General features: G+C 39.0%; 1 protein-coding gene and 1 long non-coding RNA gene across 2 annotated transcripts; one reads left to right on the top strand and one right to left on the bottom strand.

The window, feature by feature from the left end:
• Nucleotides 1-208: 208 nt before the first annotated feature.
• mtch2 (mitochondrial carrier homolog 2) lies at nt 209-8,825 on the bottom strand. Its single transcript, XM_058629403.1, has 13 exons — nt 8,666-8,825; nt 7,432-7,516; nt 5,665-5,771; nt 5,381-5,407; nt 3,529-3,585; nt 3,245-3,302; nt 2,534-2,585; nt 2,395-2,454; nt 2,113-2,206; nt 1,820-1,867; nt 1,653-1,720; nt 1,486-1,561; nt 209-900 (listed from the first exon to the last, which is right to left on the bottom strand). Exons 1-13 carry the CDS (start codon nt 8,750-8,752, stop codon nt 814-816), a joined length of 906 nt encoding a protein of 301 aa, XP_058485386.1. The 5' UTR covers nt 8,753-8,825; the 3' UTR covers nt 209-813.
• A 1,396-nt stretch (nt 8,826-10,221) lies between these two features.
• LOC131459506 (uncharacterized) lies at nt 10,222-12,282 on the top strand. The gene is made up of 3 exons (XR_009240250.1): nt 10,222-10,339; nt 10,955-11,105; nt 11,550-12,282. It is a non-coding gene; the product is annotated as an uncharacterized LOC131459506 (long non-coding RNA).
• Nucleotides 12,283-16,422: the final 4,140 nt, after the last annotated feature.

Below are 16,422 nucleotides of genomic sequence, written 5' to 3'. Positions count from 1 at the left end.
TTTGCTTATGGGTTTTAAGGGGAATTAACGTACCTGCCCATGGTGTTTGTAACCATGCCAGCATCTGTGTTGAAGCATTTTCTTTTAGGTTTACATAAAATGTAAATATTACATTAAATGGTGTTTCTAAATCCACACTTTAACCTCAAATCACATACCAAACATCTTCACAAGAGACACAAGGTCGAAAAAGTGTTTTTTTATCGGTCTGAATGAGCTGTGAATGATCAAGAGCGTTCAGAGAGATTGGTCAGCTCTGGATCCCCTCTGTTCACAACTCTGTACAACCACACATACATCATGCTTATCTTCATTAGCATTACATCGATCATCACATGAAGACAATACCACAAGACAAGAGGTCCCACTTGGTCATCAGTGTGATATATTAAACATTATCACATGCAGGCTTAAGTGTTTTTTTTTCCAAACAAACAAATCCCATCTTATAGAAGGAGAGTCATGATAATTTATATATTAATTACAAGGGATGCGCACTTAAATTGGTCTGTCATGATAAATATTCAGTTTGTAAATCTCCCATCACTGTCTGAACTCATGGGGATTCCCTGTACTTCACTGAAATTTCAATCTCAATACATTTCTGTTAAAAAGCAACCTGCAGACAGTTAAGTGGAAACTAGCGAATTTTTTCTTCCCTCACACGATGGCAGGTTGGTAAGGAAATGAAAAAACCTCAGAGTTAACAAGTGCATACAAAAAAAGTTACGTGAAGACGGTCCAACTCTGAGATCAGGCGTCTTTTTTATGTGTTATTATCTTAACTATGTTCAGCTCACTTCTCTTGATCCTTCAAAAAAATCTCTTCTGGTCAATCGCGTACATCTTTCCAGCTGGAACCTTCCGGAAAAATAAACTGTTGCCTCTGCTCATGTTGCCCTAGAATAAAGAGAGGAGACAAGTGTTGAGACACAACAGTCAAAGCATCCTCCAAGTTCTTTGCGCCAGGCGGTGTATAATTATATAATTACTCTCGTCACTGACTTGAATTAAAGCACCTTTACAACCTCAGCTGTTTCTAATCATCTCAACAAATGAAATTGTATAAGGTTAATCAGAATTAAAATAACATTGACCCATGTGTAATCACTGTAATATTTTACTGCAGGTTAATGAAACGCCAAAAAAATCATGAATAACGTGTAAAACGTTTATTTCTGATCAGATTAACAGCTGACCGGACAGATTGAGCAGCAGGAATAACATATCTTGTAGGTCAGACCAGGCTAGCCGCAAAGAATAAATCGCCATGGTAACTTATGTGCCACTGCTTTCGTGCAACCAAGCAACATAGCCCGACTTAATCCCTTATCCTAGTTTTGTGCAACAGGCCCCAGGAGAGTCTAAACAGGCACATCAAAGTCTCACCACAAAACGTTCTCGTTAAATCATGTCGTTTTTCCTCCGTAATTTTACAGAGTACTGTCTGTGTGAACTCGGGGAAATGCACAAGGGTCAGCTTACCTCTCTGCTTAGATGTCTCCAGCATTCTACCCAGGTTGGATAAACTGATGCATAGGGAGGCAGACCTCCAGCAAGCCTGAAGGACAGAGGAAATATGAGTGTGTTCAATTCCATTCTCGTCAACACGTATATGCATAACGGCAAATAACATCAGGGAGAGACCTTACCCGCAGTTATTGACAGCCATGAGGTTTGACACCAAAACAAAGGGGTAAGTGAGCATACTGGCAAAGAACTGAAAGAAAGAACAGAGTAGTAACATTAAACAAGCAGCTAAACAGGGGGAGGGAGGCGTGTGTGTGTGTGTGTGTGTGTGTGTGTGTGTTTGACTCACCCCCGTCACAGCCTGCGAGCAGTTCTTCAGCTCTCCTGTGTGACTCATCTGTGCAGACAAACAGATTCACTATTATTCTGTTTGATTGTTGAGCATAAATGTATTTATTTATTTATGTTTGTGTGTGTTATGTTTTTGCTGTGTGTGTGTGTGTAATACTGCTTAACCAGACAAAGAGTCAAGGTAAAAGTCTAAATGCTGGATTTCAGAGATCTCCTCTACAGACCTGTATTCCAAGTCCTTTAACCAAATACAAGACCCTTTACTCAAATGAACATAAGCAGCAGCATTACCGAGTCATCAATGGCGTAAGTATTGATGACGTGTGCGAGCAGGTTACAAATCCACAGAGCCAGCACATCACCAAGCAGGCGAGGAATCAAACCACTGAGGGGGAAAAACACATCTGATCAATAAAAGTGACATCACTTACATAGTTATTAAATGGAATTAATTAACAAGTCAATGTTAAAAAATATAGTTTGTACTTCCTCATTATTAACAAATATACAACAATAATACTGCCAGATGAATGTCTTTCTACTTTTGTGAAGCACAAAACAATACAAACGTACGCAAAGAAGCCCAGTATGCCTTCTTCTCTGTACACCGTAACGATGGAGTCCAACACACCACTGAGAACAGAAGAAAAGAAAAGGTTTGTCATGTTTTCAACACATTTCATGGTTAACGTCACCATTGTTAAAACTTCACCTGTATTTTGTTTCTCTCCCAATAAACTGGACCATGCATCGCAAAGTAATCACTGGAAAACAAGCCAAGGAAAACATAATTGATACAAGTTGGATCTCAACACTCACAACAAACAAAAATACATACTGTATGTGTCACACATGAAAAGACTTTAAAGCTCTTATAGTGCGTTAAACCCAAAGATATTTTTCTACTAACACTACGACTATCACCACTGAATCATTTGTGTACTAGGAGTAAATCCCACCTGCAGCTAATGATAGAGCGGCCTGCATTCATGACATCATGCACTTAACAGCTTGAAACAAAATGGCACGCTAACTACTAATTTATAATTATAATTAATTATTAATTATTAATTATTAATAATTAATTATAATTAATCATTTCTAGCAACTCATTTGCTCCTCTCTGGTTTCAATTGTCATGCAATTGTGGTCCAACATCAGGACGTTGTTAAAAAAGTCTGATTGCTGATCGGCTACAGTTACATTTGTGTCATCACAAATTTATTTGTGAGACCCGAGACTGAAGTAAACTAACAGAAATTTCACATTGTGGGATTGGTGCAATTTAAAATGTTCAGCACGACCGACAACATTTGTCTTTGGATCAACTTTACAATATACTGTTTGTAAGCTTGTGATACATATTTGATTGCATCGTGATTGTGTGCAACCACACTATTGCATGTGCGTAGTTTTGACATACCATGAAAGGGATGTGTGACGACCGTGGCACAGGAACGAGCTATCATTTCTTTAGTTGTCTGTGGAGAAACAAAACACATTTGCTTAATAAAATGAATGACAATGCATCAAAAACACAGCCCATGTTTATACAGTGAGGAACTTAAGATATGTCAGTTTTTGAGGGTTTTTTTTAAAGGAAAGAGACAATGCATAGTTACATAAAGGAAATATATATATATATATATATATATATATATATATCCCCTGCAGAGGGACTAATAAATGACTGTGTAAGTGTCTTACCTCATTAACAACATGCTGTAGGGAGCCCTCCACAGCCTTCTGCTGACTGCCCAGTACCTGGACAGAGACAAACATCAGGACCTTTTTAGTCTTTCGTGTACATTTTGTTTTTTTTCTTGTGGGTAGACAAAGGAAAGTGACAACATTAAATGTGGGTTATTTGGGTTATGGTTAGATTCCTAGATCAGTAATTCTCAACCTTGTGGAGCTGGCACCCACCAACCCAATCAGACTTGGGCATGGAACATTACCTCAGGTGGTAAATGTGGCACGTGTGGAGGGGAAGTAATTCTGAAGCCAGTCCCAGCTGACACAGGGCAAAAGGTGGGGTGCACCCTGGACAGGTCGCTGATAAATTGCAGGGCCAAAATACAGAGACGGGCAACAATTCACTCTCACGTTCACATCTACGGTTGATTTAGAGCAGGCCTATGACGTTTCTGCTCGACTGGGATGCGTTCACTGATCGTAAAATCCGCTCGATCGCCGTCACTCTCCTTTCACAGTAATCATGCACACATACACATCGTCCCGTCTCTAATATTGGTAGGGACAATCTGGCTTTCTCCAAATATTATTGGAGAAAGATCCATGTGCAGGTATTTGTGATGGACACTTCCATGTGCCTTTAATCAGGGGACAGGCGTCAGGACTAGGGCACAGGGAAACTCAGCCCTGCTTATATTACAATGCTTCAGATTAGTAGGGTAAAAATAAAGAAAATTGTCCCATGTTGCAGACAGTGGGACTGATATTTTCACTGTATATTGTGAGCCCAGCTCTCTGCTGGTACTGGCGTACTTCACTGCAGTGGATGGACCTGCTGTCAGATTGTCAGGAGCAGGTCCATCTTAACACACCTGCTCCTCTGTGTCGAGTAATGGTATACGAATACTATGTTGAAGAAGCAATTTCTCTGTCTTGCCATAACAATACTTCACAAAAGGAAAGCTGTGCACCATCGAGTCATACAGTGACAAAGTTTGGAATTACTGTCTCTGTGTGATCTGAAGAATCCAGCATGGTAACAACACATGTTACACATTTCTTTTTTTATATATATTTCACCACTTGCTCTTGTTGAATGACATACTTAAGCCATGGTTCCCTCCAGATGGGGACGTAGTCAGTGGGTTGGTGTCACAACCAAATATTAAAATGTTTGTTTAACAAGAAGTTTAAAGATACAATATAAAGACAGGATAAGGCTCTATAAGATCACTCCTCTTTTCATACGATAAACAATTAAGTTGTTTTTTGATGTCTTACTTTTGTTTCAATCCATTTATTTATCTATGACCTTGCATATGCTCATTTGTTAATGTTATTAAGAACTCTCATTTTATATTTTAGGCAATTCATAAAATGACTTGATTCATATTTATGGTCATTTACATTGCACATCCCTGTAATTGGGGAACATAATAGCATGTCAAGGAAATGAAATGCAGTCTATATCAATTTAAACTTATATTTACTGCACAGTAGTTATCACAGCAGTGTCAATGGTTTTACAAATATGTGCTGTATGAGTGGACAGCTGCAAGTTCATGTGACTGCACATGAACTTGCAGAACCACATGAATGTCTCAGAGTCAACACGGACTGAAACAAATATTTTGGGTAGTGTCAATAACAGAGATTTACAACAGAAGAAGTAAATCTGCCTTTATATCACAGTTTGAACCCTGATCACCACTCAAAGTGCTTTACATCAGTCATTCACACAGTGCATCTATATGCAGCCCGTTTACTATCATTCATGTCATACACACTCACACATAAGAAGAAACTAATTAATGTGAATGATGTGATTTGTTGTGAATTTAGCAACATATCAAACAGTACATACCTGAGGGGTCCCTTGTTCTTGGCATTTCTGTAAAAGAGGTAACACTGTCAAACTTCCCATTTCAATTCAAGGTATTGGTATGGTAAGAGGCACATACTGTATACTTGTACTCACAAAACTACAACTCTAACCGTTTTTTACTGTTTTGACATTTTATGGATTACTGATCAGGAAAATAACCAATAGATCGATGGTGAAAATAGTCCTTGTAGCCTTAATATGAGGAGCAAGCTATGGGTGCATTAAATTACTTATTCAGGACATCATATTTTAGTCAGACCTACCTGCACAACTTTGCTGTGCACAAGAGTGCCAATGGTGCCTGCACAGAGCCTTGGAGCAAGTCCTTTGAAGAGACCCGCTTTCCCATCAATTTTCATGATGTGCTTTGCTAAAGCAAGAGAGGGCAAAGACAGCAAAAAAGATGCATTTAAGATGCTGTACTAAGATGTTAGAAATGATTGGACATTTAATTTACCCATGAACTAAACATGAAAAACGTATCACTGTGAGTTGTACAGACACCCATTGTCCACACAGCAGTCACACTGTTTATTTTTGAAGGGGCCACACAGTTGGTGTAGTGGTTAGCATGTTCTCCCCGTGTCTCCTCCTGAGTCCCACAGTCTTTGGTCTGTGGGACACCTCCCACAGTCCCAAAGCATGCAATATGGGGATTAGGTAAATCGGTCACTCTAAATTGACCGTAGGTTCGAGTCTGACAGTGATTGACTGTTTGTCTCTATAGTAGCCCTGCGATGGACTTGCGACCTGTCCAGGGTGTAGCCCACCTATCGCCCTATGTCAGTTGAGATTGGTGCAGCACCCCCCGCGACCCTCCTGTGGAGGATAAAGTGGTAGAAAATGGATGGATGGTTTATTTTTTATATATAGGACTCTTTCATAACCACATAAAACGGTTCACACATTAAATGGTAAATGATCTGTATTTTCATACCGCTGTTCTAGTCTTGATGACCACTCAAAGCTGCTTTACACTACAGTTTTGCCATTCATCCCATTCATACACACTTTCATAGCACATTTTCTATCACACATCTATCATAACCTGGGGCTAAGTGTCTTGCCCAAGGAGATATCCTCATGTAGACTATCCTACCTACTTACAAAATTCATCCAAGAACCATTTACTAATGGGACGTGGGCATTTAAGAAGCATTTTTAAAAAAGTGTTTTAAGTTAAAAACAATTTGCATCCATATCAGAAGTAATCTCCTTCAATGCTAATCGATTGCTACATGAACCCCAGCAACACATTTTTCTGGTGATCCTGTCTATGGCAGCTTTCAAAGAAACCTGTTACCACTAGGGCTGCACAAAAGAAATCGTGAACAAAACGCAATCTTGATTCACAACTACACATGATCTCATTACTAAATGACAACAAATCTTCTGCATTTTATTTCATGAGCTGCATCGCAAATAAACAATCCTATTCCTGCTCCTCTCGGAGTTTCTCACCCCAAAACGCAGCCTTGTTGCTGCCTTCTCTCTCAACATATGAAGCGCCTTTACTTCACGTGATTCAGCGGAGGCGAAAGCCCGTCTGCAGTTGAGCGTTTACAAGCAGCAGTGCCGAGTGAGTGCGGCACAGAACATAAGGGGAAATAAATACAGAATGGATGGTGATGAAAACCCAGGTGGTACTGACGAGAATCACACAACCACCAAAAAAAGTGGTTTGCAGTCACAGGCTTTCAGCAGTGCTGTCACTAAACACACCAGATGACGTTCTCTTGCTAAATGTTGGAGATTGACCCACGTTTTCAGGATTGTTAAGTCTTTTTAACTGATCCACAGTTCGACATTGTTCGGTTTGATACTTGTGCCTCTTTTTTTGGACGGCACTCAGACCAATCAGTGCACAGCAGTCTGACAACGTCACGCATTTTCCCTAGTTATGACGTCACGACTTGAGCTAGTGGAAACACACCATATGTCACTTAAGCCACTACAATAATAATTATAATAATAACACCAATAACAATAGGCCCATTTTGCAAGTTACTACCTTCAACAGCTCAACTCACCATAAGCAAACAGTCCAGGCAGCTGATGGACCTGCCTGCCAAACACGTTCCTGCCCAGGGAGGGAGAGAGCGGCTCATGTCCTACCTGAGACACAATCCACAGTAGTGAGCAAAGAGGACATGTACATGACTCGAACACTCAACCTTCATCATTCCTGTTTTCTGATGAAGCATTCAATTGCCTACGCACTTAGTATTTAAAGTTTACTGTAAATTAGTTGGCTAAGTGATTGGCACAGATTTTAGCTTCTGTTAGTGCGGTATCGTGTGATGACCTTTGATATTATCTTTAAAGGACACAATGAACTTTGATATAATGGCCAGCGTTGACTTTACTACCTTTGATGATTACATAGCTATGACAGCTATGTATTGTTAGATAGCCTTATGCTAGAATAGACTAGAGTGATCATGTAACTGCTGGAGTAATTTGCTTGAATAAACGGAGCCTTATGCTAGAATAGACTAGAGTGATCATGTAACTGCTGGAGTAATTTGCTTGAATAAACGGTGACAGATACTGGAGAGTGTCTCTCACTTCATGGACCTAAGATACTACAGTTAGCTTGTGTAGTAGGTCAAAGGGCACCAGTAAGTGAGGCACACAGGTCCGTGAGCGCTGTGCTGACAAATAAACTGTTATATTATAAGATAGCAAAGCTAACAAGAGACATTAACTCGCACCAGACATTTTACTGTGAACAGTGAGTGAGTGGGCCACACACAAATGCTGTCATATCAGTTGTTTTTATCAGATCGACTGTGTACCTCTTATCTCTAGCGACGATCGCTTCTTTTAAATCAAGAAACTCTCAAACTCTCAATTAAATCAATAAATCGTTATTCTACATACTCACACACGCACTGTATTTCGTCGAAATGTAAACGTTAAGCGTTTAAAAACAGCGGTCGCTTCCGCCCACTCGAGTGAATTTCGGAAACAGAAGGTCATAGTGACAAGGAAGTCACACTGACATTTTTATTGTATCTGTTGTTGCTATGTGTTTTACACATTTTGGTGAATAAAAGAGGAAATAATGTTTCATTTAAGGGTCTGAGTCACGTTCTCTATGTATGTACGCGTTTATTTAAACGCGTAAGCGAGTCAACATTGAACTGCGTTGTTTTCCATGAAGTTAACATTCTCTGCTTGAGCGCGCTAGCTATTGGAGTCGTAGGCTACAAAATGCAAACTAACACTGAATGCAGCATAAAGTTGAAAGTGTCTTTTTACCTGGATGAGGACTTTGATGTACATGAGAGGGTGGGAGAGGACAGTGAGTCCTGAGCCCAGCAATATTTGACCACACGTGTCCGCCATCTTTAGTTAGCCTGAGCGAGACCGGAAGATCTTCTCGTTCTGCTCGTTCTGCTCCTTCTTCTTCTTCTTCTTCTTACTATTGGGATTTCTTGGCGGGTTGCAACTATGACTTCTGAAGTTGCATACCGCCACCTACTGTACCGGGCTAAGTAGTTCAGGGTGAATATAATTGCATGAAATGGATTTGAGACCGGGTCTGGTCTAGATAGTGTATCATCCGTTCATTCCGTTTGTTTTTCCTCCTTCAGTTTGAAAGGGACAATCAAATATGCAAGGAAACAAAAACTAAATAACGAGTTAAACTTACGTTGTTCTTTATCGCCTGTGAAAGTTAGCGCGAGGACACTACACTGTGGACCAACTTCCGGTTTTCAAAATAAAAGGTGGGTAATTACAGGCCGTTTCTCAATACTCAAGTAAGCAAGTATGTACTTGCGTACTTGGGAAGTATATACTTGAGAAGTACGCTGGGAGTATATACTTGCCAAGTACGGGAGTACACAAGTATGTGGTTGTTTCTCAATACTCAAGTATGCAAGTATGTATGTATTGTTCTGCTGTTTGAATGGTGGCTGGCGCCAAGTGCTGCAGCCTCATTACCGCCACCTACAGTGTTGATAAATGAACATATGAAATACTTTTAATAAATGCATATATATGTTGTTATTATTTTTACATTTTAAATATTTAACTTCATTTATTAATTTATTTCTATTAAAATATACAATACAAATAATACAATGTGGAAAATAGATATATTACAGCATTGTAGAGTAGTATATATATATATGTATGACATATATGTACGTGTATAAATATATACTACTCTACATACTATACTATACATATCTAATAGTTACATATTATATTTAAATATAAATCTCGACTTTAATATAAATCTAAAATTCAAAGTTAAAATAAATAAAACATTAACAATATACAAACCTTCAAACTTTCAGGTCAAAACGTTTCCATTAAAAACAAAATAACACGTCAACAACAAATCTATGGATCACACCGAGCATCTAATGACAGCGACGTCTGAGCCAGCGGATCATTTCATCAGGACAGGCCGAGGTAACGCTGCTCTGTGCCGGGCACATTGAGCGCCGAACGTCCGCAGAGGCGAAGCTGATCACCTCCGACAAACGTCGCGCCAAACTATAAATACGTCATATCTTCATACACAAACCACATGTTTGAATTCTATATGACTCATTTCTCGCCTCAAATGATGTTAAAACTTTGTTCCGGGACACAGAAAAATATTTAGTTCAGATTTATATTTCTATTATCTGCTGCTACGCTCCGCCGAAATGTATTCTGGGATACATGGCCATCGCAAGTACGCTTAAGTCACCTCCGATGCATACTTGGTAAAAATGGAGAAGGGTCTAGCTGCAGACCCGCAGACCACTCAACGAAACGCCCCTTTACTCAACGAAACGCCCCTTCACACTACACGACACTCTGATTGGCTCTCAAGAGACTGCGTCTGAAACGTGATGAAGTTTACGTTGACCGAGTATGAAGAGAGAACCCGAAAAAGTAACACGGGAAAAACACGGGAAAATGACGGAGGAAAAGGTAAGAATGGATAAAAAACACATTTAGATATTGAACACTGGATGAATAGTCATTATTTGTATCCATTAAATCAATTAAGTGCGGTTTATTAACCAGTAATGTCTGCATGCTGTAACGATAGCGATTGTAACAGCAAGCAAGACGCAGCGATTTTCTCCCTTTTTTTCTTGTTTTCCTTTTTTTCTTTTATTTATATGTACAGGTTATAACATTGACAATATAACATTGTCTCATTTTCAACCAAGAAACGTATACGATAAACTATATGATCTCTATATATTAGTATTTATCTGTTTTTTAATCTTTAAATGACTCTGAGAAGTTGCACACAGCTTTGCTAATTTGAAAACGTGTGACCTCAGTTCTACAATTGTTAAGATAAAATATTTAATGATGAATAATATTTTTCATGTTTAGAAATGAGAAGTTCTGTTGAATCACGGTCAACAGTGTCATTTGATTTTTGTTTTATTTCAGTTAGCCTGCATATATTTTAGGACAGGGAAAGTCTTAAAGGCAAATGCAGTCCAGTTCATTACTACTTGATTCTGGATTAATACAGTTTCCATGATAAAAAATACAAAATACAATTTTATTTTACATTTTCTCTTATAGAGCAACACTACGTTCAGTGAAGGAGCAGACCCTGAGCTGAGGAGATGCGACTTGGACACTTATCAGTGTCCGATATGCACAAAAAAGGGGACCTACGCAAAGCTTGTGTCCCATCTGCAGGGACACCAAAAGACAATGGTGGAGTACGGTGGTAAGTCCTAAATTATCAAATTTTTTTCATTTCAACGCTGAAAGGCTTTAATTTCCCCATGAGCCTTATGTATTATTAAATGTGATGTTATTTCTGTTTGTCCTGACCATGGATAACTGTGACCATCAAACTATTCAACTCATCCATTTGAGTATCAGAAACTCAAAATAAGTAAAGTAAACTAATGCTGGAGCCATTTCATCTATGTGTACTGTACTTCATGTGTGTAGAATCTTAAGTCAATGTGTATTTTATTTTCACTCTTGTTGAGAATTTAGATATTGAGAAAAAGTTTCAAGATTCCTGCATTTTTATAGATGCCCCTGATAATAATGATTGTTCTCAGAAGTAATGTAACAATTTGCCTCTCAGACAGGGTTTAAAGAAATATTGTTTTGTTTGTTTCTTGAAACGTCTGAATCACTTTTCCTATCTGTCTTATAGGATACAGAGTATACAGATGCCACCTTGACTGTGTGAAAAGCAACCACTACCACTGTTGGTTTTGCAAAACAATCATTGCGACCAAACAATATTTTATTAAGCATTTCATAACCTGCTGCAAGACAGCATCCACAGCAACACCACAATCCACAGTGACCCCAGCAGCCACAGTGACCCCAGCAGCCACAGCGACCCCAGCAGCCACGGTCACTCCACCATCCACGGTCACTCCACCATCCACAGCTACCCCAGCAGCCACAGTGACCCCAGCAGCCACAGCTACTCCAGCAGCCACAGTGACCCCAGCAGCCCCAGCAGCAGCCCATCAAAAAAAAATATTGTTGGCAAAGCACTCTAAAACAACATGCTGTTTTTGTAGCAAAACAGTGCTTCGAAAAAACCTCAAAACACACATTGAAAGGCAACACAAGGTGAAATCATTGGACATAGTTTAGGAAACTGTTAATCCAATTTTCAGTTTATATCTTATTATGTATTTGAGTGTCTTTAACGACTTCATTATTTTGCTATATCATTTTGTCTTGTCAGCGAGATAACCCAGCTTGGGGAACAGCTTCAGAGCCACATTTCCTCAAAAGCGAGGCAGAAACTGGATAGCTTCCTGAGCAATTACAGGAAAGCCTTGGAGTGTGAGGAATTCCTCAGGCGCCTGTAATCTGTTGAAAAAAAAAAAAAAAATAATTCTGTTGTGTATAAAATAAAGAAAATATATCATTCATCACTTGTATTCATTACATGGATTTGAAAGTTATACAACTTTCTGTGCAGAATCAAGGGTTTCAGTGCATTTGTTTTACTTTCATCAAAAGACCTACTGATGTCCAACTGGCTGGGTTTGATTCAGATACCAATGTTTCACATATCTTCCTGGAAATAGGTAACATCTCCTTAATGACATACTCAGCAGATCTTGTCTACTTAACTTCTGTCTACCACCACCTGGACCACACCAGCGCAGAATTTTAGGAGGGATTCTTTCAGGTTAAAAACCTGATCAAGTAGACTTTTATTAGTTCTAATCGTTGTTCTGTCCAGTTGAACAACATGTCAAACTACAGACTAATAAGACATTCAATAAATGTAGGCATATATTAAACACACCTTTTTGTAACATACAGGTTGCCATGATGTTGGAAGTTTGCAAAAACAAATGAAATTATTCAAAGTGTGTGTTCAAAGTGGAATTTGTGATATTATATTGTATAAACGTGATATTATATTGTATAAACGTGATATTATATTGTATAAACATTGTGTAAACGTGATATTATATTGTATAAACGTGATAATTTTGTTGTATAAACGTGATATTATATTGTATAAACGTGATAATTATATTGTATAAACGTGATAATTATATCACATAAACGTGATATTATATTGTATAAATGTGATAATTATATCACGTAAACGTGATATTATATTGTATAAACGTGATAATTATATCACATAAACGTGATACTTTATTGTATAAACGTGATAATTATATCACAAAAACGTGATACTATATTGTGTAAACGTGATGTTCAAAGAACTTTTCCAATCGGCATTTATATATTTTAGCAGTTTGGCTATAACATTTCATACTTTACAAAGTGACATTAATTATTCACAAATTTCACAGAAAGTACATTTCTGTGTTCATAAAAGTCAACACGAGTATTTATTCTTCTCTTTTCCTGTCGCACACCGGGATAAAAGTCTCTTGTCAACAAGTGTCTATGAGATACGCGTGTGTAAATAAAGTTTCAATAAAAGAAGACGTTATCACGTTAGTAAACGTCATCACGTTAGTAAACGTCATCACGTTTCAGACGCAGTCTCTTGAGAGCCAATCAGAGTGTCGTGTAGTGTGAAGGGGCGTTTCGTTGAGTAAAGGGGCGTTTCGTTGAGTGAAGGGGCGTTTCGTTGAGTAAAGGGGCGTTTCGTTGAGTGGTCTGCGGGTCTGCAGCTGGACCTACTTGTAAAAATGGGCGGAGCGAGAACATTTCCGGGTTTGAGAACCGTCCTCGCTGTTCGCTTACTTGAGAATTGGAACAGCACTTGGACTGAGGCTGATGACGTTTTCACAAGTACGGGAGTACGCAAGTACGCTCAAGTACGCACAAGTATGGATATTGAGAAACGGCCACAGTTTTTCTCAGTCGCTTTGGTGCTTTTCTCACATCACCATTAACAGTGCATTTCTCAGAACAATTAGTGCAAACTGCAAAACCTAGTTATAACCTGCAAAAGCACATCGCTTGCTCAAAATGGATAGTTCATTCCTCAAAAGCAAGTATTCATGTCAATGGAACTGCCAGTGTCATCAAAATGAGACGTCTTGACACCATCGTTTATGAACAAGGTCGAAAACTTTTTTTGTCAAGTTTTCTTTATGACAGTTAATTCCCTCACTGTTTTCCAATGCAAAAAAAAGGTCAGAACTCGGTGACACTACCTGAAAATGCTCAAGACAGCACTATACACTACTTGTACAGCCATTTGAAAACTACAGTAAAGTTACACATTGCTGTAGTTAGGGGAGTGAGTGAATCCAAGACACTGAATATGTACGTTTCACATTTTTACTGTATATGCTCTTTGCAATTCTCCAGCATTGTGCAAAAGAAAAATACACTACAGTCACTTATTTAGAACAAGAAACACTCTTTTGGTAGAGCTGTGCACAATATAACAGTACATATTGTACCGGAACACAGGTAAATCATTCTGGCACATCCAGACATTCCTGTCTGGCCACATATTTTCATCTACATCACAACGGATATCATCCCTTGCAGTGCAGCGAGGAAAGTATCTCTTAGAGTGGAGAATCCACCCTCTGCATGACTCTGCTGTGATGTCGTCACATGCTGCATCCATGGCTGCTAGCAGGGCCATTTGCGCATGTGGACGCCAGTCATAAACCTTCCACCTCCAGGCAGAGAAAAACTCTATCTGATTAAGGAATTGGGAGTAGGGAGGGAGATATTCGACCAGCATCCTGTCATGTGTTCCAAACCACTTTCTGACCAGATGTGAGTGATGAAAACGGACATTATCCCACACAACAACATACTTGTTGAGTTGGCATACACTCCTCTCATTCCTCAGGGACTATGTCCCTGTAAAGAGTGTCTAAAAAAGTCAGCAGATGTTGTGTATTATATGGACCAAGAAGGGGGATATGGGTGAGGACGCCATTGTCTGAGATGGCTGCACACATTGTAACATTCCCTCCACGTTGGCCTGGGACATCAGTGGTTGCTCTCTGTCCAATGTGATTTCTTCCACGCCTTCTACCTTTGGCCAGATTGAAACCCGCCTCATCAACATATATGAATGTGTACAGTGGTTCCCTGGCTTCCAGCTCCAGTACATGCTTTATCGAGAGAGAGATAAATGTAATAACTTTTCCTGTGGAACATAATGCATTTTGGACAGTATGTTCTGTGAATACATATACAGCATTGCTAGTACACAAAGTAAAACAGTTTACAGTGCTGAACATTAGAGTATACATAGAAGCCATGTTTTACCTGTACATACTGGGGACGGATCTCCTCTACACGTTCACTGTTCCGTTCAAATGGCATTTTGTACAATTGTTTCATGCACATTTCATTTCTCTTGAGCACTCTGTCCATTGTTGCAGTTGACACTGATTCAGTATTGCCAAATACGTTGTTATCCTCTATGACAGCGCTTTGAATTTCTTTCAACCTTATTGCATTGTTTGAAATCACTATTGAACAAATGGCTTCCTCTTGCTGCGGGGTAAAAAGGAGCCCTCTTCCCCCTCTGCGAGGTTGTCTTTCAATCCTATGTGGTGCAGAGTAAAATTACAGTAATGTACAGTAACATGAGATATTATGAGATGTTGGATTACTGTCGAATACTATACATACCTGTTCTCCCTACAAAATGTTTGAATGATTGAATTCACAGTGGTTCTTCCAACATTTGGTTGCACCCTCGGACCAGCCTCAGCCATTGTGAGGCCGTGATTGACAACATGGTCCACAACTGTAGCTTTAATTTCATTAGGAATTTGCCTATGTATTTGGCCTCTTCTCCCTCTTCCCCTGTTTTGTCTCCGTCCCCTTCCTCCCCGCATCCTCACCCCTCTTCCACGATGCTGACCTTCCATTTCTGTGTCACAGAATTGTAGAAATGGTACACACTATGTCCTGCTCGGTTCATGAGTGACTGTGAACAAGTGGCTTGTCATTGGTTACACCTCCTCATGAGTGAAAGCTGAAGTTCACCTGAGAGCAATTGTTTCATTTAGGAGACATTTCCAGGAAAAAAATGATAAAGAAAGGTATAAAATTAGCTTGACAGAATTTGATAACTAGTTTATTTTGTATGTAATGACTCAAGCAATGAAATGAAGACTATTAGTTTTATTGGGAATGACTATTCAGCATCCATAAGTATAGTTCATTTTGACTGACATGACATAAGCAAATGATAATGTTATAAAACAGCAGAGAATTGTATGAAAGCAACAGATAAATGTCCAAAAGCATTTGCAATTTTTTCAGAGGAAGGAGAAATTGCTATATAATGTTAATTTAAAATTAAAGAGCAATGGAAAAACACACTTAAGAGAAGCCAGTAATTACACTAACAAGCATTCCCAGAATGAAGAGTCCAGCTCTGAATCCCCGTCATGTGTATATTGTTTTTCGTCATGCAAATGTTTTTTTCAAAAAATAGCAGAAACCGCTACAGCTGTTCAGTGTTGATTCAGCTGTTCAGTGTTAATTCACTGATTCAGTGTAGATCCATTAGAAAGAGCATTAAAGGTGAAGGTGGGAGATAATTTTCTGGAGCAATTTTTACTGTATTGCTTAAAATCCTCTTC

Source organism: Solea solea, chromosome 5 (genome assembly GCF_958295425.1).
Source record: "Solea solea chromosome 5, fSolSol10.1, whole genome shotgun sequence".
Classification (NCBI taxonomy): Eukaryota; Metazoa; Chordata; class Actinopteri; order Pleuronectiformes; family Soleidae; genus Solea; species Solea solea.
The sequence above is the reverse complement of the archived record's forward strand: the minus strand, read 5'-3'. Positions and strand labels throughout refer to the sequence as shown.